General features: G+C 34.5%; 2 protein-coding genes across 3 annotated transcripts in view; one reads left to right on the top strand and one right to left on the bottom strand.

Annotated features, from left to right (window-relative positions):
- Nucleotides 1-23,760, bottom strand: part of LOC127866212 (forkhead box protein K2-like) — a 141,944-nt gene that overhangs the window by 10,717 nt on the left and 107,467 nt on the right. The window lies entirely within an intron of this gene.
- Nucleotides 2,473-13,051, top strand: LOC127866216 (serine/arginine-rich splicing factor 2-like). Of its 2 annotated transcripts, XR_008042893.1 has the most exons (4): nucleotides 2,473-2,667; nucleotides 9,850-10,066; nucleotides 11,810-12,107; nucleotides 12,351-13,051. XR_008042893.1 is itself a non-coding variant. In XM_052406646.1 (3 exons), the coding sequence occupies exons 1-3, from the start codon at nucleotides 2,556-2,558 to the stop codon at nucleotides 12,009-12,011; spliced, it is 531 nt and encodes a 176-aa protein (XP_052262606.1). In that variant the 5' UTR covers nucleotides 2,473-2,555; the 3' UTR covers nucleotides 12,012-12,307. The 2 variants fall into 2 exon arrangements, 1 of the variants encoding a protein (XP_052262606.1); XM_052406646.1 differs by lacking the exon at nucleotides 12,351-13,051 and having other exon boundaries at nucleotides 11,810-12,307.

Here is a 23,760-nt window from a genome sequence, read left to right as displayed (position 1 = left end):
TCGTTTGTAAAGGTCCATGCTCGAGCTTAACTGGAGTGTGTTTTTTTCAAAAACGTTTATATTCCAAAACTTGAACTATTTGACAAAAAGCAAAGATTAATAAATTTAGGCAATTTTTTTATTTTAAGTATGTGGAAAGTATGTTTGCACTTTTGGAATACGGCCGACTACAGAACTTGGAATAGATGATCTGATTGACCACAAGCAAATCATGAAATTATCTGTAAAAAGCTTATAATTAGTATGCAAAAAGTTTAAAATTGGACTTTAAAAAAAAACACATAATAATAAGAATTTTCAAAGAATGTTGGAAACCTTAGTACTAAAACTGAAGCATACGATTTATGTTTATATAAGGATTTTAAATTAGAAAATTATGCATTTCCAGACCTTGACGTCCTTATCACTGTTGATGAAGTTAAAGTTATATTATGGCCATCTAACAGTTTATAGGTGTCTATCGCAACCGTTGTTTATTTTTGGTGTTTTCACTTTATATACATTAACATTTGTTAAGGCAGCATCAACATGCTAAAACAATATCACGGAAAGAGAAAAATAATGCATCTTATTATCCACCGTACTTTCGTTTTGACAACTGACGGCAGAAATAATTCGATTTACGATGTGAATCTAAATTGAGTTTTAGTGCAGATTCCTTCATACGACACAAAGACACTATTTTGTTTTACGGATCATTTCGCTTTAGAGGACTCACCAGTCACGTAAAATATCGAATATATTATCTATTTTTTATAAACAACCGGAAGCAAGATGAGTTGCAGATGACTGGTCAGTAACCATATTTTAACTTACCCTTTGACCTGTTAATTATTTTCAGTTCAATTCAACAGTGAAAAATGCCCATAATATCACTTTCACTATGCAATTAAACATTTAAAACGGAATGAATCTTCGGGTTATGATTGTATTTTCTTAACGAATATTCAATTGAATGCAGTAATATTTTATTTGCCCAGTTATGCGACGTGTTAAACGGTATTTTTTTAATTGGGATTCTTTCCTGATAAATGGTATTATTAAATTAATTATTTAGTAAGAGTATTGAATTATACTGAAAGTTTTTAATTAACCCAGGTAGATTTGGTTTGTAAATATCTTAAGGCCATAGATGCATTATTGTTTAAATGCAATGACTTTCACATAAACCAAGAACATTATGTCAGTTGTTTGACTTGTTTTTTGGTACTATATTAAATTATGTTGTAGAAATATGGGATTTCCGATCGGTCGATCGTTGGGTCCGTTTCTCCGTCCGTCCGTTCGTTCGTCCGTGCGTCTGTCCGTCCGCCCGTCCGTCCGTCCGTCCGTCAGTCAGTCAGTCAGTCAGTCAGTCCGTCCGTCCGTCCGTCCGTCCGTCCGTCCGTCCGTCCGTCCGTCAGTCAGTCAGTCAGTCAGTCAGTCAGTCAGTCAGTCAGTCAGTCAGTGTTTCAGTCAGTCAGTCAGTCAGTCAGTCAGTCAGTCAGTCAGTCAGTCAGTCAGTCAGTCAGTCAGTCAGTCAGTCAGTCAGTCAGTCAGTCAGTCAGTCAGTCAGTCAGTCAGTCAGTCAGTCAGTCAGTCAGTCAGTCAGTCAGTCAGTCAGTCAGTCAGTCAGTCAGCCAGCCAGCCAGTCAGTCAGTCAGTCAGTCAGTCAGTCAGTCAGTCCGTCCGTCCGTCCGTAAGTAAGTCAGTCAGTCAATCAGTCAGTCAATCAATCAATCCGTCCGTCCGTCCGCGCTTCCATCTGTCGACCCAGACGGACAAAAACTTGTTAAAAAATGGCACAACAATTAGTGGGATTTATGTCTAACCCGCCCGATAATAACGTCATTTATTTGAAACTAGTTTCCAGAGACGCAGGTAACAGTCCATGTTATCTACGTCTCTGTTCTTTTCGAATGCCGCTGCCGTTCAGGGTAATTATCTACAATAGTATGCATAGAAGAGCTGCACTAGATCAACAAATGTCTGTTATGGAAAATAAAGCAAGTCACGAATGAAATGTCTACAAAAGTATTTTGGCTTGAATACTACGGAAAAACTTATACATACTAGGACCATTTCCCTTAAGCGTCCAAAACTAGATTATCAGAATACTGTATGTCACGCAATACTCAGGGATGTATTTATTAAAGTATGTGCTCCAGTTTCAGGCATTTTTTAAAATTATTAATTACTGTTAATATGTTTTATAGCTACTTGGTTGTTGATACACAAATAAAATCTATTTATTGCATTATGTGTTTTTTGATCAAGAATACATTATCACAATACATACTGAATGTACTGTTAAATCATGGATTTTGGTGTCACTTAAATATCTGCCTGTATTGTTTCGTCATTCTCCTAGCAGAGTTGTCGTTTGCCCACAGAGGTGAATGCAATGAACCGCAGTGTAAGAGAGTGGTGTTTCGTATATTTCGATAGAATTAGATCGTTCCGGTATTTAAGGTAACACCAAATTTGGAAAAAATACCTCAAACCAGTCCGGAAGACACAAACGCGGCGACGGCGTGGTGTAGCAAGATCCTGGAAAACGTTAAAAAAAAACAAAAATGAGTTACGGTCGTCCCCCACCTGACACAGATAGTATGGTTTCTCTTAAAGTGGATAACCTCACTTACCGCACCACACCAGAGGATTTGAGACGAGCGTTTCAAAAATACGGTATTCGTTTTTTAAAATTTCAAGAAAACATCGAACCGCCATTTTTAATGCACACCGCCATGTTACGATTTATGGGAGGTTGGCATTGTTGGGACGTACATGTAAACAAGTTGATCGTAACTAATTTTGCGATAATTTTCTCTAAAGTTACTAACCATGAAACAAATGCTTACGTTTAGCTTGTACTATCTGACGGAAGTCCTAATAAAAAAATATGATCGAAGAAAGTGGGTCAACGCGGCCAGAACATTTTACATGTCATTGCTTTGCCTAAAGAAACTGCTGAAAACAGGTTTTATGGATTTTTCTTTACCTGTCAGCTGTAGTTCTGGCTATCGTAGCTAAAACTTTGGGCTTATGTATTCTGATAAGTGCCTACTGAAGGTGTTGAAAACACCCATAAGCAAAGTCCACACAATTTTTACATATTATCAATAGTGTGTCATAAATGCTGCGCAATAGGGCGCATTGTGTTTCTGACAAAAACATCTTTTGTTTGGAACTGATAGATTTTGCTACAAAAATGGATATATTAATAATTTGTACACCGTTTTCACATAAGCTTTTTATCACATTTCTATCCTCCAATTACCTTGAGTGGAGCGGTTAAGGAAACAACTAAAATAATTTCTGACATAATTCAAACAATCCCACAATAAACGATGTACCTAAAAAGATTTATTTCATTCTGGTGAAATCCATGTTAAAAGTGTTTATTTACAGCGTGTTTAACCACACAAAACCGATAGTTCCATACACACCCGCAATGACATACACTATGCGCGTTGTTTACCTTGAGTCGAGAGGTCACATCAGAAAAGCGAGAGTACTCGATTGCAATAGGCATGAGGTCAACAAAACTTTGAAAAAGTTGAATGGGCACTTTGCAATTATGAATTTGCACTTCTCAACATTTATTTCGAGTAAAAATTACAGACAATAGGAAAATCAGTGTCAGTAAAATTGTGACCCCATCAAATTTATTTTCAAGTCTGTGACACAACTATATTGTTTGACATGTTAATTATATTAAACAAACCCGATATTATGGTAGATAAAAATAGTATTACGTTGCAATATGATTATTAGTATAAATAATCCAATAAAACACTGCCATTATTTACCATATATGTGTTTAGGAATTTTGTAAACATGGGCGTATGCCATAGGCATAGTTAGGAACTGAACACAAAGTTTGTAAAAAGGAACTAATCGGTATATCTCGGAAAATCATTGATAAATGTATTTGTAGTTTCAATGCTTAGGGCTGAGTAATTTCTGCAAATCGGAACTCAACTTGTGTAAAACACTTGCTCAATTAACCGTTAATATCCATCTCCGTTCTCTGCAAAAGATTCGAAGGCAGAGCTATGCACGTGCTATTATTAAATTGGACAATTGTCAGTGAGGACACACAATTGGTTCCGCATGTTGATTGCTAGACAAAGGAAGCCAATATTTTCGGCAAGAAATTTGTTGCTTTATTGCTTCAGACAGGAAGCGGCTTTCCTTTAGCAACCCCAGATTATTGATAATCCCTATTAGAATTAGTGGGCAAAATGGGGGGTTATGCTTTTAAAATGCTTATTACAATTGTTTAAGTATTCAAATAAATATGTATTGAAAGTGCATAAAAATTACTTTTTAATGGTGTATGGCTTGTTGGTGTGAATTATATCTAACTTCCAAGAATATCTAGTAGAAACTGACATTGTTTAATTTTTTTTATGTCTGGCTATAACACGCTTACTGACCTGTGTTTGTGAAAGGTCACGCTGTTTGCGCATGTTTGCGGCACGTGTGAATCTCGTCAACATAAAAAAGATGATGTTAACCAAATCAGAGAAAAGATAAATTTTCTTTGTGTTTTTTGAACAAACAAAAATCGGATGAAAAATGGCTTCAAAAAGATCAGTCAAAGTCTACAGTGTGCCGTTGGATTAATCAAAGGTAAATATTTTTTGTTCAATCTGTCAAAAACCTAGTTTTCTTACCTTTATTTTGATGGTTTGATTTTTTAAATTGGATAAGAATTGACTTTCGCATGCGAGTTCAAAGGTATTTGTTGCAAAAAGCAACCGCATGGGTCCGCCATTTTGTTTATTGTCCATTCAATTCATTTGAACAGAAAAATCAATAAATAACAAACAAAAAACACTTCTAATGAATAAATGACAAATACAAAGGTTATTAACACAATTATGTTTTGGATTTATTAAGGTTCAATTATTTTTTTGCATAAGGAAATTGATTTTTTAATTACGATTGCATCTGTATTTATATGGTTTGACACTGACAGTTGACAGCCAAACTTTCACGCCAAATTAAAGCAAAAGCATTAATTTCTCCACAAAACAACATGAAAACTGGTTTCAAAAGGCATTATGTAGCATTTCTGTTCAATAGTTTTATTATTAAAATGTTCTGGGATCGATATATTTTAATTCAGATACCAACAATTTCTGAAATAGTTACTAGGTCATTCACTCGATGTACTATATTTCGGATATGTTAAAATTCTGACACATAAAGATATTTTTTGTGTTGATGTGTTGTTCATAGTTTGTAAAAATATGTTTTGTGTTATTTAAGACAACAAGAATGGATGGTTCCAATTATCCTGGGCCTTTCTGTAAAGCAATTGGTGTGAAAAACATTCATTTAGAACATGGAAATCAACCACCCAAACTGACAGAAAATATTTTAATAATAGGTGTTGTTTTGGAGCTTGTGAAATTGACCAATAAACAGAAATTAAGTCATCCAAAGTAGTTGAATGGGTCTGTGCAATTCAGTCAAACTTGATTGGATGTCACCCTGACTTTTTGAGAACAAGCATTTGTAGAGTTGTGGAGACTCAAAAACAGTTTGACAAAAAGAAGAAGTCCAAAAGGTATGCATCTGTGCAAGAATTTCAGAACTCTTTATAGAGAACAATAAGATTACACCAATCAGTTCAGTAAATGAGCAAAACGTTTGCCAATCCACATTTTAATAGTGACAATATATCTGAATGTACACCATGCTCAAAAAGTGAAGTTCCCACTGTTGCTGAACATACAACCAATACACCGCATGTCAATCCAAAAGACGTCACATTGTGCACCGGAAGTGATGTCCCAACTCATATTGAAGACACGAACAGTGTGAATGTAATTGAATCTAAATCATTCAAAGACAGTGTCTTAAGTGAAAAGAACAGGGACTTATTAAAAGAAAGCAACAGTCTCCATCATAAAATCAACAAAAAGCAAAGACATTTGAAGATTCTTAACAATTTAGTTGATCAGGAAAACCACAAGATAAATACATTAAGGTCAAAAGCAGGACATTATTCAGTAAGAAATGTTAATAAACGTGATGAGAAAGCCAAATGTGCACGAAATAACTTGAGGAAAGCAAATTTAGAGCTGTTTAAGCTCAAAAGGCAAAATGAACATTTGTTGCGGCAGAATAAAGAAATAAGTGAGACATTGGAAAAGAATGTGAAAATGTAACACTGAAACAATCAGAAAAAAACTCTGAAAAATGAAATGAAGAAGAAAACAAATGCACAAAAACTGAACAGTTATTATCGTGCAACATTGAAGAAGTTTCGTGACAGTCCACTAACTCACACCGTCTCACTTGAAATTGAAAAGCTGCGACTTGAATTAAAAAACAAGGACGATGAACTGAGCTGTTTGCAATCTGAAAACGAAGTTCTGTTAGAGAAGATTATGGACAGTCGTGTATGCCAGACAAAAAATGCAGACGGAACGTTTCGAAATAATGTGCGACTATGTACAATGGAGTTATTCAGTTTAGAGATTGGGGTTGAAAAAATTTCGATGGCTATAGAAATAGTGGCAAGACATTTGTTTGATTGTAAACTTGAGAAGCATGATCTTCCTTCAAGCACAACAGTTCAAAATATTGTTCATTTCCTGGCTAAGACATACATTGCACACTGAATAGAAAACTGCAACACATTTGGTCTAAGTCGGGATGGGACCACTGGAAAAAAGGAGAAAATATTAGACACATCAGTTACATAAGACAATGGTGAAATCATGAGTTTAGGATACACCAAAGTTGCACGTGAAACAGCAGCGATTATAACAAAGGTCACAAATAAACATTTCCAGGAGCTTGCACAAACTGACTCCAATGCAAATGAAGTTAATGAATCTACAGAAGACTATGTCAGAAATTCTCTACAGAAGTTGTCTTTCACTATGAGTGACAGAGCAAGCAATGAAAAGCTAGCTGATAAATTGTTGACTGAATGGCGGAATGAGGTGCTTGAAAAGTGTACAACGGAATCTGAAAGACACACTGTGCAACATTTTCATTGCATGGCACATGTGCTGTTAGGTTGGCATAACTATGTATGTACAGACTTAAAAACTTCTTCTAAAAACTTCAATAAGAACTAGTCGAGAAAGAGGGACCAATTGGACGTGACAGCATTCCAGTGTTCAAAAATTGGTCCAAGAAGCAAACTATTCTTGAACGAGTCGTCAAAACAACCTCGGACACATTTGGACCAGCTGGAGACTGGCGAAATATTACAACAATGTAATTGATAATCTTGTTCAATACTATTGCATAAAATAAATAAAGAAAGGATATATTTAAATGGAATAATCTTGTAAACATGTTTAATTCTGTTATGGATACTTTGTTTGCTATTTCATATGTCGAAAATAAACATAATATAAGCAATTTAAATGTGTATGTATTTGTTGAAAAAATCGTTCCGTTTTCTTCATGTATGTATATGCTTATAACTTTTTTAGATTCAAAGATACCAAGAAAATAATGATTCCAATGAAATCAGCAGGAAAAAATACTTAAGATCACCAAATTTTATTGTAAAATGATAACAAATAAAAAAATGTGCACAATTTGCTTCTAAAACTTGAGAAAATGGTTCCGCGTCGCCTTGACATAATACTGTGATGAATATGGATCAAAATTCTGAAAATTACGATAAAATTGCACGCTTCAAACTTCCATAACTTTGGTTCTAATAGAGATATTTTAAAAAAGTAAAAAATTCTTGAAATGTCTTGTTAATTCCTTTTCAATGGTTGTGGTTTTATTATAATTGCAATAAAATTTAAAAATGACCTGGGGTTGCTATTTCCTTTGATGACGTCAACTGCCAATTCACACCGAGTGCAAATTTTTCAAAGACTTTAACTGACTATGTTTACAATTCCATAAAAAAAACACACTTGCTAACATTAAACTTTGGATTAAATGGTCAAAATAAAGCAAAAGCGAAATTGAAAAATATTATTAAATTAATTTGCGTCGGTTAAAATAAGACGTTTTGCATGCCATTGTACATCAAAAGGTTTTCATCATCCATGACAACAACAACTTTAGCAAACAATACCGCGACGACGAGGGGATCGATCTACCTGGATTGTTTTTATGTCCCCCCCTTAGGTAGTGGGGGACATATTGTTTTTGCCCTGTCTGTTGGTTGGTTGGTCTGTCTGTCTGTTTGCGCCAACTTTAACATTTGCAATAACTTTTGCATTATTGAAGATAGCAACTTGATATTTGGCATGCATATGTATCTCATGGAGCTGCACATTTTGAGTGGTGAAAGCTCAAGGTCAAGGTCATCCTTCAAGGTCCAAGGTCAAATATATGGGTCAAAATCGCTAATTTAATGTACACATTTGCAGTATTTCAATATTCAAGATAGCAACTTGATATTTGGCATGCATGTGTATTTCATGGAGCTGCACATTTTGAGTTGTGAAAGGTCAGAGGTCAAATATATGTCGCCAAAATCGCTCATTTTATGAGTACTTTGCAATATTGAAGATAGCAACTTGATATTTGGCATGCATGTGTATCTCATGGAGCTGCACATTTTGAGTGGTGAAAGGTCAAGGTCATTCTTCACAGTCAGAGGTCAAATATATGTGGCCCAAATCGCTGATTTTATGAATACTTTTGCAATATTGAAGATAGCAACTTGATATTTGGCATGCATGTGTATCTCATGGAGCTGCACATTTTGAGTGGTGAAAGGTCAATGTCATCCTTCAAGGTCAAATATATGGGTAAAAATTGCTCATGTAATGTCACTTCTGCAATATTGAAGCTAGCAATTTTATATTTGAAATGCATGTGTATCTCATGGAGCTGCACATTTTGAGTGGTGAAGGGTCAAGGTCATCCTACAAGGTCAAACGTCATATAGGGGGACATTGTGTTTCACAAACGCATCTTGTTCATGAATGATCATGAAGTCGAGTAAGCAAACAAATAATTTGTGTAAGAGTAGTTTTTTTTATACATGGATAAGATTTATGCAACGGGCATAGCATTTCGTAATGGTGCGCATCGAAGTACGGAAATGATGCACAGTTTTTCGTTTTAATGGGAAAAGAACGCACTGCGCACCTTTATTTCTTTCTCTGGCAACATTGACAAGAAAAAGTGCTCAAGAATTAAAAAAAAACGTTCGCAATTTGTGCAAAAATATTTCGGCATATATGCTACTATTAAAAGATTTGATAAAATCCAATCGGGACAGGGTAAACCCTTTGAACACATGAATATCGGCATGTCACCTATTTTCGCGATGTGCGCGTACAGATTGTTCCATGCAACCTTTTCTGGGAATCGTGAAAGGGTAAAATAATTTTCTTTAAAATAAATCAAATACATGAAATTATGAGTTGACTCTTGCGCAGTGGTCTGCAATTTATGTGCAAGTTTAATGAAGAGCAACGAAAAATATCCACGCAATAGGCATAAATTTGGATTATTTCAGTTGAAGAAAAATTTATAAATGCAATTAAACTGTTTTGTCCTTATTTTAGTCGTGTCTATAATTAATTTCAAGGGTAGATATGTTAGTAAAACAAAATACTCAGAGCGCATGCGTGTGACGTCATAAGGAGAGCCGCGTTTTCAATGTAAACAAAGTGATTGACTTTGGGTCATGCTCGACTCAAGGTAATTGGAGGATATATTAATACTGTTTTGTTTCCAATGTAAAATAACATGTATCCTAAATGGACCACTGGCAGCCCATTTGATTTTCTATTGATTGGCATTTGATCCTTTTATTCTGTCCTGTTCCTCAACCTCAACGTACTGTATGGTGTCTTGAACTTCATAGCATGATTGCCATCAGTCGTATTTTAATTTATCATCCATGTTTTTCAGGTGAAGTGGGTGACGTGTACATTCCTAGAGACAGATTTAGCCGTGAGAGTAGAGGCTTTGCTTTCGTGAGGTACTTTGATAAGCGAGATGCTGAAGATGCACTGGATGCAATGGACGGCACAGTGATGGATGGCAGGGAACTGCGTGTGCAGATGGCCAGATATGGACGGCCCACTGATCCATACAGGCGTTCATCATCCAGAAGACATGGCAGAAGGTTGTAATGCATGTCGTATAGAAGACATAATTATTTACTCCTAGTTTGTTGATATTTACATAGCTTTTTATTGCAATCTGCTGTTTTCAATGCAGCGCTTCCGTTAGTGGACATCCGGGCGTAAATAAAACGGCAGTCGTACGTCCATTATGCAAATGGTGGAAGTCCCTTGGACGTCCAATAATCCTAATTTTCTAATACACAGCACGTACAAATGTCAACAGTAAATCGGGTTATTCAGACCGTTAAATCCGCCCAAGAGCTACTCTTTTCAATGAATTTATCAGCGAGTGGCCAATATTGATTTTTCCAGCTGTCAATCAAAGTCTTCTTGGTAAGCGCATCAGCCAATCAGCGCTCAGGCAGCCAAATACACGCCGACCCCACGTGAAGCTGTAAGCTGCTGTATGCAATAATATTGGCGACCTCTGCAATACGAAGTTTTTATTCAGCAATAAAATATTTGAGTCCACCCTTTCCCCCGAGGAAGAATGATGTGACGTTGTACATGAAGTCTTAATTTTCGCATGATTTTCATCTGTACACGAAATACACAAGAAATGTTTATTTGTTGCTAGAATTTTCGTAACTTTCCGTGAATATTAAAATCTTGAATTTTTCGGAGAAGACGTTTGATTATACGTATTTGAAAATAAGAAGTCTGAAAAATTAACCATCCCTGATCGCCAATGCGATGAAATCTCGGCTCTGGAGATAGCAAAAATCTGAAAAGACAGTTTGGAAATAAACCGACTAATTATCAATTCACAAAAATTCGTTAACGTGCGCGATCATTTGAGAACAAATTCGGAGTTTGGAAATGTTTGTTGGTACCGATATTCCACGGTATTTTATTTACTTCCGATTTGTTAGCAGATGGTACGGCCATGGACTGCAATTGACAAAATGTCTTTGCTAGTTTCCAAAAATCTTAAAAGTCAAATGTCCGCCATCTTGAAATATTTTAAGTGTCGATTAGCAAAGTATAGTAGTGCAAAAGCATATTGTAAAGCATATGTTGACCAAATTATATATTGATGACGTATTTAATGAGTAATTGGTTTTCATTTTTTGCAGTCGAAAGATATGCTCATATTATTTCATGTACAAAACACTACATTCTTTTTCTGACAGTCGTTTTCGGATAAAGTATTTGTCGTCGATCATAATTTACATGTTACATTTTAAACTCTGTCGTTGATTTGTCATATTTACTAAATATCAACAGTGCTCTATGCTCTCAAATCGTGTCATGTGATTAACGCATGTTCAATGGGAATTCCCCCATCCCACAATTCAACTTGCGTAAAATAGCACACGGTAGCGGACGTCAATATTGTCCGTATTTTGGTTTTGAAAATAAAAATCGTAATAATACTGGATTATCTGGTAATGGATAGAGTTGGAACATGTACGTATATTAAAATTCTAAAATAAAAGTGGGACTTCAAAATTTATGTCTGGGACGTCCAAAATTTTAGGCTTGGAAGTTCCAACTGTTAAAAGCTAATGGAAGCGCTGTTTCAATGTTAATTAGGAGACTTGAATACTTTTTGTATACATAAAATATTTTTTAAATAAACTAACATGATATAGCATGAAAATGGTTGAAAACAGGAAATATTAAAAATTATAAAACAATTTTTACAAATGTATTAAATTCCATTAAAATAACCCATCCTTCTTGATAATTTAAAACATTTTGCAATATTTGCTTACAATATGTATTGTGGCCAATTACAGATCCAGAAGTCGGTCAAGATCAAGGTCTCGTTCCCGGTCTCCTCGTCGTCGTCGATCCAGGAGCAGGAGCAAATCATATGACAGCAGGTCTCGATCTAGAAGTCGGAGCAAGAGCCGCTCCAGAAGCAGGTCTCGCTCGCACAAATCATCCAGGTCTCGTTCAAGGTCGAGATCAGCAGAGAAACGAGAAACTAAGGAATGAAGAATGTGGTTGAAACCCAGATATTGAACCATAAACAGCTGCACTCAGTGACATTGACGTTGTACTTGGCAGACTTTGGCTGCGATAGTTTGAAAGGTTATTATCAAGAATGAGACATTGATGTTGTATTTGAAACTGTCAATTATGAAAATTGCTTGATTTTTAGTATGTTCAATTTTCTCTATTTGATAAAATTTTCACAATTATTGTTGTATCATTATGTCACTTATTCTGTTTTATCATTATGTTACTCATTCATTATCCTGGTTTGTCGTAAATAAATCATTTGTACCATTTTTGAGCGCATGTTAACTGTATTTATTCTTTCTAATCTGCCAGGAGCAGTAAGCAGTAGTAAAAGCAGAACTGCTGGGGTTGGGGTTGTGTAGCAGCCCAGACCGTTATGCTGTAGTAGCAGTACAACAGCCTTGAGGCAGTCCGGTGCTGTTTATGCTGAGCTGTAGGCTGTTAAAGTTGCGGAGCAGTTTTGCAGTTGTAACGCTGTCCGTAGCAGTCTGCAGATTAATAAAGCTGATGATGAAAGATGCAGAATATGCTGAACACTGAAGGTCTTCTTGCTAACCTCAGTTGAAATAATTCATGAAATATCAGTTTTATTATTTTAAGTGGTAAATATTTTCAAAAGTAAATGCAATTTTTTTTTAATAATTATGAAATGTTTTCTCTGGAAACCGCCTAACAAAAGTTGAAAGACCATTTCAAAAACTTTTATAATCATTTGCAAACTACTTTCTTAAATGCTGTACAGACAGACTGAAGTGTTGAAGCTTGTGACTGCTTACAGATTCCTGCTAATTGTTTTTTTGAGTGGGTATGTAGGAGTTCAGATGCAAGTTTGTTGGAATGTTTGCATATAAAGTTCCATGTTTGTGGAGCAAACTCTTACATTTTTCAAGCAATGTTATTGAAACTTTATGTCATTGTCATGAAGTGTTGATGTGCACGACAACTTTTTCATGCAAAGTGATACAAACGTTGCTTAATTATGTACCATTAAACATAGCCATTTAGACCCTCAATACCAATTTTTATGTGTCAAAGGTCTGAAAGACTGTTTAAAGCCTCTTGAAATCTTGATATTTGCTTCAGAAATTCAACTTAAGCAACAGAGTATAAACAGTAATATAATTGGCAGGGATTATGGAATAACTGTTAAGAGAAGAGGTAATAACCCTTGCAAACATTTAGGTGGTGATTTGCTATGTTTATTTTAAATTGACAACTGAATTTTAAATTTAGTTTAAAAATAGCTGGCGATCACCATGATTCCAGGTAAGTAGAGTATCCAAATGAGGGTTCGTATGGCATTTCAAATGACGATATGCCACGCTCTAGTGTAGGTCTTGGTCAGTGAATAATCGTTAAGACCCTGAAAACGTTTGCCTATGTATGATAATGTTATGTAAACTTGCAACCTCTTGATAATCATTTTATGTCCCCCCAGTCCATAACTTTTGCAATATTGAAAATAGCAACTTCATATTCGGCATGCATGTGTATCTCATGGATCGAGTGGTGAAAGGTCAAGGTCAAATATATGGGGGGGGCATAGTGTTTCACAAACACATCTTGTTTCTATTAAACCATATGTTTTCATTTGAAACTTCACACATGTTTGGGTCATTGGGTTAGGTCACCGACCGAGTTTCATAAATAGGAGTTGCTACTAGTATTTAGCAGTTGTTGTGTTCAATTACTCTGTATCTACTTTAGATATTGAAAATAAGACTTGAGAAATGTTTCCTAGGTCTTAATGAGTATTCAAGGGCCAAGACCTACACTTGTTACCATAGTTTTAGCAGGATTATTCCCTATGTTATACATGATATAAAAGTGTGATTGATGATACTGTAAAGGAAGAAAGGTAGGTTAAAGTTTGTATGCACTGACTCCTAATCTCTATGATGACTACAGTACTGAAAAAAAAGTATTTGTTGTAGACAGTCACTGACCAAGATCTTGTAACAACGCCAGCATTTTAGTGAGATTCTTCCCCGTTTTGTACATAAATTCTGGTTAAGGTTTGCATGCACATTGAAATTCAGGATAGTTTGCATGCAGTAAGTACATTTCCCAGTAACTACTACAGGTATTAAAACTAATGATGTTCTTTAGATCATTATACATTGCCCCATAACTCTTGACATGCAATTTAATGTGAACCTTTTTTCTCTTGGAAAAACTCTGGTTTATATTAGGTATTCAACAAATCTAATCTCGAAGCATGGGTTTGTATTTTGGGTCAAGGTAGTGCTAAACAGTTAATAACCTTGGGTTACATAGATATTTATGCCCCCCTTTGAAGAAGAGGGGGTATATTGCTTTGCTCATGTCGGTCCGTCCGTCCACCAGGTGGTTGTCATACGATTACTCAAGAACGCTTGGGACTAGGATCATGAAACTTCATAGGTACATTGATCATGATTCGCAGATGACCCCTATTGATTTTGAGGTCACTAGGTCAAGGTCACGGTGACTCGAAATAGTAAAATGGTTTTTGAATGATAACTCAAGAATGCATACGCAGCCAACAGGGCACACTCTGAACAATATTACTGAAGCAACTGGTCTGTAATCCTAAATCTATAATTATCAGTCCAATGAAACATCATCCTTTTAGTAAAATACAGTGGATTAGTAAAAATATTATCAGAATATGAGATTTTTTTTGTATATTTTGTATATTAAATATTGTGTTAATGTTAAATTTTGTTGATTTACATAAATATAAGCAGAACAGGGGAGGTAATACACTATTATATCTACCTATATACAGGGAAACAAATGCAATAAGTTTAAATTTATTGTTACAGCATTTGCCTCCCTTGTAATATATTTAAATTTTACCAAATGTAAGGTTAACTGCATTTTTGTAATGCATACTACTACTACTGCTGCTGCTGCTGCTGCTGCTACTACTACGACTACTACTACTACTACTACTACTACTACTACTACTACTACTACTACCACTACTACTACTACTACTTCTGCTACTACTACTACTACTACTACTACTACTACTACTACTACTACTACTGCTATTATTATTTCTTCTGCTGCTGCTATCACCACCACCACCATTCATTGTGACAAAAAACGTATTCACACAATGGCTGCTACTACATTTTATAGCCCATATAGGGGGGCATGCATGTTTTACAAACAGCCCTTGTTTGCTTTTAGATATGTTACATGCTGATCTAATAAGAATTTGAGACCAGTTGGATCAAGGAAGTTACAAAAAGTTCTCTTAACTTAAGTCGGAAGAGGTATTGTGCTAAAATTATTATGTTGGTAGTCTTGACCATTATATCAAATAAGGCATAAAATGCACATTATAATATCAAAACAAAAGACTAGCTGAGCCCACTGTCTTGACAGCTCTGGTTGTGCTTGCTTCCCTAACACTACAGGTTTTACATTGTGTGAACAATCTCCGTTGCATAAGTGTTTTACTTGTGTGCTATGTCCTCTGAAAACTGTCTAAATTCAACAAATTGTGTGAGATTTGCCCCTAAATGAAAATGTCACAAATTTCCCTAATGGGCCAACAAAAGACTGTCATTTTTGTTACATAGATGCTGTATTCCACTTGTAAATTACAAAATTCATATTTGGGGTCGGCCAATGTGTGGCCTGCATGCAGTTAAGAAGTTTGCAGCAGGTTGGAACTACCACGGACCACATAGCCACCCCCTCACCACCTGTGCCACGGACGAAAGATGCTAGGAATACCGTTCTACTGGCCATGTGTGTCGTTCTTGAGACAATGAGGTGTTCTCTGAATTTTGGCAAATGTAAACGTTTCTTAAAATAAAAACTATTGTGTGGTTGAAGATTGGTATTATGGTATAATGTACAAAAACATGATGGTAAGTAGTAATGTCTTATTGTTTAAATTATACTCGTACTTCTACATACTATTAATAAAAGAAAAGAAATGCATCCTGTTTTGAGTGATTGTTATTATATCTGATGATGATCTTATGCACCAAGTAATTCATGTAGTATGAATAGGACCTCGATCATTGAATATGTGATAACAGTAAAGGAACGATTGCATGTTCATGTATATTGTCATCCATATGAGATTTCTTTTATACTGAACAAAACATTTATCTATGTGGTGCATATATTTGGGGTGTTCTTTCATACTGAACAAAACATTTATTTATGTGGTGCATATATTTGGGGTGAAGATTCGCCAATTTATAATATTTTTAACGTCGACCTTTTTAATGCATTAGAGAATGATATTAATGTGTATAGTACTCTGAAATCGAAAAAGGCTGAACAGCCGAATTCGCCAGCATGTATATCATGCATGTAGGATGTGAATCTAAATTTAGTTTAACGATTCATTTGAAATTCCTGCAGCGATATCGATTCATACGACACACGAACACTTACTAAAAAGACGAATGCATCGGTTATTGTAGGAAAACATGTACGAATTATCTTCGTCACAATCGGCTCGGGGCGCTAATTAGTTTTTGCTGCATTTTATGAAATTCGTCTTAAATGTATCATTATTTTTGCATATTTGGTGTTATTATAACATATTTGTATTAATATATTACAAATCAACACATAAAAATCGTATAATCTCGCTTTAATAGTAGGGTTCGTCAAAAGGATTGTATTATACATGATAAAATTAATTTTGTGTAAGGATGATATTGATTACACACCTGATAACACCTCAAGTAGGGCCTCAATTGATGTCCGACACAATAACCACGGGATTAAACTTATGGATTTATGTATAGCGACCGGTCGACTAGGCAATTCGAACAATTATACATTTCTTTCACATAAGGGTTGTTCTGTGATAGATTATTTGCTTACTTGTGATTGCAAGTTTGCGCAAATTAACAATTTCACTCTTGGTAGTTTTACTGAATGGAGTGATCATGCACCGTTTCTTTACAATGTAACAATGTTATTTCAGTAGATTCGTCTTTTACAGAAACACAATTTAAATGGAATGGACAGTTAAGAGATCAATTTCGATCAGGTGTTATTGCAAATCTTTCAAACTGTAATGCGATTGTTAATAACACAAATTGTTCTGATAGATTATCTATCGACAGTATTCTAAGTGACTGCAAATATTTTACAAGAGATTGCAAACCCATTATTTTCCAAAAAATGTTTTTATAAAGGAAGTACGTATTTTTATGAGTGTAAGCGCTTTGATACTGAATGCAAAATTTCTAGATATATTTACATAAACGCCTTAAATAGTTTTAATAACGAAAAATCGGAACTGAATAGAATTAATTTATGTGAATGTAAATCACATTACAAACAGATAATAAGGAAGAAAAAGAATGCTAACTTTAAGGAGCAAATGCGTGAACTTGAACGTATGAAAAACAGTAAGCCAAAGGATTTTTGGAAACACTTCATATCATTTTCAAGTAAAAACACTGGAAATATAACGTTAAAGGCCCTATGAAGGTGACAAATCCAATTATTATGCATATAAACTTGCCTAATTTTTACCGGATTTCAGTTACCCTTGCATAAAAAATGCTAATAACACAGCTGAGGTGCAACGTTGTCAAGAAGTATTGAAGATATACCCGTTTCATAATTGGAAGAAATGTTTACAACTTTGCAACTAACGTGATGTGTAGCCCCAAAGCGGTGAAGTATGCTAAAATAGCCAAAAGAACATTCACTTTTAATTCTATTTAAAACAACTTTTTACCAGCAAAAAGTAACTAATGAGATCACTACAAACGTTTTGACCATTATTAGAAGAGACATACTTTGTGAGTAAAACCGGAAAACATTGAAAATCAACGATATATTTTTGGTGACCCGAGTCACTTTCACTTTACCGAGTAAACAGCGATGTAAATAAACTGATTTGTAAACACGATTGACTTGGAGGACACTGTATTTTGAGCTCAAAACAAGTTGTATTGCTCATATTTTTATGGTAATGTCTAATAACATATACATGTTGTTTTTTGATAACCTTTATATATAAAATACGGAAAAAATATTTAAAAATCGGTAAATAATTACGGATCTTCACCTATATAGAGCCTTTAAATGATTTTCGAGATTTATTTCATGAATTTAGGGGGACATTTATTCGATATTGTAAATCAATTTTAACAATTATTTTAATATACCGAATACTGTTTACCCTGAACTTGATCATCCGATTACCACAGAAGAAATTATTACTGCTGTCAAATCGCTGAAACGTAACAAAGCTTATGGATGTGATGACTTGCTAAACGAGTACTTGATTGAAACTATTGATATTCTATCAGGTCATCTATGTGAGATTTTTCCCCCGAGAAGTGGACAAAGGGAATGATTATCCCATTACATAAGAAAGGTTCAACTGCTGACGTTAATAATTACAGGGGCATAACTCTTGTTAGTTGTTTATCTAAAATATTTACTACAGTTTTAAATAAACGTATCAAACATGAATGTGAACAAAATAATATAATTTTCGACGCCCAATTTGGATTCCGCAAGGGGCGCTCTACAGATGACGCTATATTTATTCTCTTGTCACTTGTTCAGGATTATTTGTTTGAAAAAAAAAGGCTTTACGTTATTTTTGTTGATATGATGAAATGTTTTTATTCAATTTATAGAAATGGTATGTGGCTAAAATTGTATAAGTCTTGAATACAGGACACAATTTTAAGACTTGTTAAGGATATGTATTGTAATGTAAAATCATGTGTTAAATCATGCTCTAACTACTCTGATTACTTTAATTATGCCGTTGGTTTACGTCAAGGGGAGGTAATGTCCCCATTATTGTTTTCCCTATTTGTTGAAGATTTAAAAAAAAATTTCCTTCAACAAGATGTTCAATCTGGTACGCCTATTATTGACATTGTTTTAATACTTTTGCTTTTTGCCGATGATAAGGCGATTATTGGTAAAACACCTAGTGAAGTTCAATATCTTTTAAATAAGCTCTTTCAATATTGTGACTCATGGGGTTTAAAGGTTAACATTGAAAATCGAAAATTATGATTTTCCGAAAACGTGGAGGTCTTTTAGAATCTGAAAAATGGAATTATAATGGGCACCAAATTGAAGTAGTTAATGCTTTTAATTACCTAGGTACTGTGTTTAACTATACCGGTAATTTTAACTTAAATCAATAGCACTTAGTAGGTAAGGCACTTAAAGCCATTAATGTTTTTATTAAGTAAGTGTAATACATTTGATTTAAAACCTAGAATTTATTTCCAATTATTCGATGCCTTTGTTGGATCTACGTAAAATTATGCAGCAGAAACATGGGGATATTCAAAATCGGAAGAAATCGAAAGAGTACAATTAAAATTTTGTAAAAGAATACTAAATGTTATACCTAATACATGTAATGCCACAGTTTATGGTGAATTGGGTAGATACCCACTATATGTAAATAGGTACATCCGTATGTTAAATTATTGGTTTAAGCTTTTAGCTACAGATATTATTTTAAAAAAGTTTTACGAACAATCACTTGATAACTGTTCGAAGGGTAACCGTAACTGGGTATATAATATTAAGCTGATGTTGGAAAACCATGGTTTTGCTAATGTGTTTAATAACATTCACAACATTAACCCTTAAGAATTCGTAAACAGTTTTAAACAACGTGTAATTGACACCTTCGAACAAGAATGGTTTGGTATCCTAGAAAAGAGCTCTGTTTTAGAAATCTATATGCAATTCAAACAAACGCTGGAGTATGAAATATATCTTGAAGCTCTTCCCAAAAGTCTAAAATTTTATTTTTGTAGACTGCGCATGTCGGCACATCCATTACGTATTCAGACAGGTAGATATACAAGAAATAATACACCGCGACAGGAACGAAACTGTTTAATTTGTAGCACAAACGATATAGAAGATGAATATAACTTTGTATGTGTGTGCCCAAGATATGAAATAATAAGAAAAATATATATCAAACGTAAATACTATATAAGGGCATCAGTATATACATATTTAGAATTACTTTAATTAAGTAACAGAGCAGAACTTATTAAGCTATCACTTTTTATAAAAGAATCACTTTTATAAAAGAAAAGAATGTGGTCTGAAATTTTAAAAACTCGCGATATATCCAATTCGAATTAATGTTTGTTGATCTATTTATGTATGAATACACATGGGACAACTGTTTGAATTTATCGATTGCAACAAATGTAATTGTATTTACATTAAAATTGTTAACTGTGATTAAATACGCATAGAGCAAATAGTAGTTGTATTTATTAAAATTGTTAACCGCGTCTGTATAAATATATTTTGCAAATTCAAATGTATATTCATTACTAGCTCATCTCCACTACAGAGATGGCATTGTCATTTATGTTTACTTCACACCGTTTTCCTTCCTGTTGATTTGTTGTTGTTATTATTATTTTTCTCTGAAATGCGGAAATGAAAAGGTCTTTGCATGTTGACATATTATTTGTAAATAAATGTGTTAAGACGATGTACTATGTACAAGTCTTGAATAAAATGTCTGTCTGTCTGTCATAACTTTATAGGAATAGCTAGTGCAATAGATTGCTGCACATATAATGGCTTCATGCAATGGACGCAACCACACAACTTATTGATATGGGCATTAACAGTTTGTGTCTATCGCAACCGTTGTTTATTTTTGGTGTTTTCACTTCATATACACGTATATGTATTGATGCAGCATCAACATCCTAAAACAATATCCCGGCAAGAGAAAAATAATGCATTTAAATATCAACCGTACTTTCGTATTGACAACTGACGACAGAAATGATTCGATGTACGCACAGGTGGTTAGCGTGTGGCTATGAAATAAATTAGAGAAAACATCACCTTGAATGATAAAAAATCATATTATAACGAAAAATCAACTTTTCTGAAAAAAATATTTCACTATCAAATGTATGTGATAGTGATGAAGTTTTGGTTGTTCAAAGCGATGCACCCCGTTTTCGGGTGATTTTGAGTTGGATACCTTGTTATATAATTATATATTTGATAGTGATTTTTTTTCAGAAAAAGTTGAATGTTCGTTATAGTATTATTTTTTATCATTCAAAATGAAGTTTTCACTAATTAATATCATAGCCATACGCTAACCACCTGTGGATGTACGATGTGAATCTAAATTTAGTTTTAGTGCAGATTCGTTCATACGACACAAAGACACTACTTTGTTTTGCGGATCATTTCGGCTTAGAGGACTGGGTGAGTCATGTAAAATATCGAATAAAATATTTTTTTATAAACAACTTGTAGCAAGATGAGTTGCAGATACTTGGTTAGTTACCACATTTTAACTGACTCTTTTGACGTGTTAATTCTTTTCAGCTCAATTCAACAGTGAAAAATGCCCATAATATCACTTTAAATTGGTACTTCACGGGCGCCATCTTTTTTGAGATGCAATAATAAATGAGGAATTCAACTTCCGAGGTGGTCAGGAGATATCGCATTATTTTTAAAATCTGGCAATGTAGCGCGATTCAGCGATGATTAATTCATAAAAATTGTACAGAAACATACATCCTTAATCCATTTAAAGCGTGAGAATCTCAATAAGTTTTGTCATGGAGTTTAAAAAATCATTTCGATGAGCTTTTCCACCATATTCAATCGCTTGCGACATAAAACGATTGCGTACAACATATATTAGATGCTGCACATAATATATAACATTCTATAATAGATGGGTTTTTTTAAGATATAGAAGTTATCAACTCAGGAAGTCAACATGAATAAAACATAGTGTACGATATATACCTAAAATTTGTAATAATAAATTCTCAACATTATCAAAATAGTTTATTAATAGCAATTTTAGTATGCAGTATTATAATTCACAAATTAAATATATGAGTACACTTCTTGAAACGATGATTTGTGTCAAGGCCAAGGTAAACAACTCTTAATAAGGCTAAATTTTTTTCCCACTATCAACTCCAAAAAATGAAGATAGATCGTTAACCTTTTTAGCTCACCTGATTGCTCAGGTGAGCTTTTGTGACCGGTCTTTCTCCGTCGTCTGTCCGTCCGTCCGTCCGTCAACATTTGTTCGTAAACACTCTAGAGGCCACATTTATTGTCTGATCTTCATGAAACTTGGTCAGAAGCTTCGTCCCAATGAAATCTCGGTCGAGTTCGAAACTGGGTCGTGCCGGGTCAAAAACTAGGTCACTAGGTCAAAAAAAAGAAAAAACTTGTAAACACTGTAACAGTCACATTTTATGCCCAATCTTCATGTAACTTTGTCAAAATGTTTGTCTTAATGATATGTTGGTTGAGTTAAAAAGTGGTTCCGGTCCGTTGAAAAACATGGCCGCCAGTGGGCGGGGCAGTTTTCCTTATTTGGCTATAGAGAAACCTTGTAAACACTCTAGAAGTCACAATGTTTGCCCAATCATCATGAAAGTTGGTCAAAACATTGGTTTTATTGATTTCTCGGACGAGTTCGAAAATGGTCCAGATCGGTGAAAAAAACATGGCCGCCAGTGGGCGGGGCATTTTTCTCTATATGTATATAGTGAAAACATGTGAACACGCTAGAAGTCACATTTTTGGCCCAATTTTCATGAAATTTTGTCAGAACATTTGTTTCCTTGATACGATAGTTGAGTTGAAAAATGGTTCCGGTCAGTTGAATAACATGGCTGCCGGGGGGTGGGCAGTTTCTTATATTTATACATAGTAAAAAAGCTTGTGAACTTTCTAGAAGTCACATTTTTTTGCCCAATCATCATGAAACTTGAAAAGATTGGTTTTATATATATCACATAATTAATGCCATAATTAATGCCCTTAGATTGTCCAAATTTTCATTATATTATACAAAATCCCTGTAAACACTCTAGAGGTCACAATTTTGTTTCAGATTTTATGAATCTTGGTCATATTTATTTTTGTAAGCAAAGTTTGATGTTTGGTAAGGGGGGTCAACTCAAAATATAGGTCACCAGGTCAAATCTTACAAAAAGACACTCCATATGCCAGAGTTTTTGTTCAATAATAATGAAACTTGACCAGGATGTTTGTCTGGACAATATCTAGGTCAAGTCATTGAAAATGCTTTATCATTTTCAGGTTTTTTAATCGTCAAAAGATGCATATAGTGGATATTTTAGAGCATGGTAAATGTTCAGTATTACTGTTTCCTCACAAATATAACTAAAACGAAAATTTGCGAATCTGAAACAATTTTTTTAAATTTTGTCAATTTACCAAAACGTGAAAAGGTGCCTTTAAGAAGTTATAGCTGCTTTATCATTTTTATTCAACCAACATGCATGTTGTTTTTTTGGTTGGTGCTTTAACACATGTTTGTCTAGACAATATCTAGGTTAAGCTTGACGTTTGGTAAAGATTGAATGAACCGACTTCTCTCAGGTGAGCGAACTAGGGCCATCTTGGCCCTCTTGTTGTATAAAACATGTTAAACAATATTATCTTAAAAAGACGAACGTTTAAGTCCATCAATTAATATTTGTAAACTTCTTTTTATGTCCCCCATCACTATAGTGGGGGACATATTGTTATTAACCTGTGTGTTGGTTTGTTGGTTGGTTTGTTTGGGCAAACTTTAACATTTGCCATAACTTGTGCAATATTGAAGAGATTTGGCATGCGTGTGTATCTCATGGAGCTGCACATTTTGAGTGGTGACAGGTCAAGGTCACCCTTCAAGGTCAAATATATGGGTAAAAATCGCTCATTT

The sequence above is a fragment of the Dreissena polymorpha genome, chromosome 2 (genome assembly GCF_020536995.1).
Source record: "Dreissena polymorpha isolate Duluth1 chromosome 2, UMN_Dpol_1.0, whole genome shotgun sequence".
In the NCBI taxonomy this organism is placed as follows: Eukaryota; Metazoa; Mollusca; class Bivalvia; order Myida; family Dreissenidae; genus Dreissena; species Dreissena polymorpha.
This window is presented reverse-complemented; position numbering and strand designations above follow the sequence as displayed.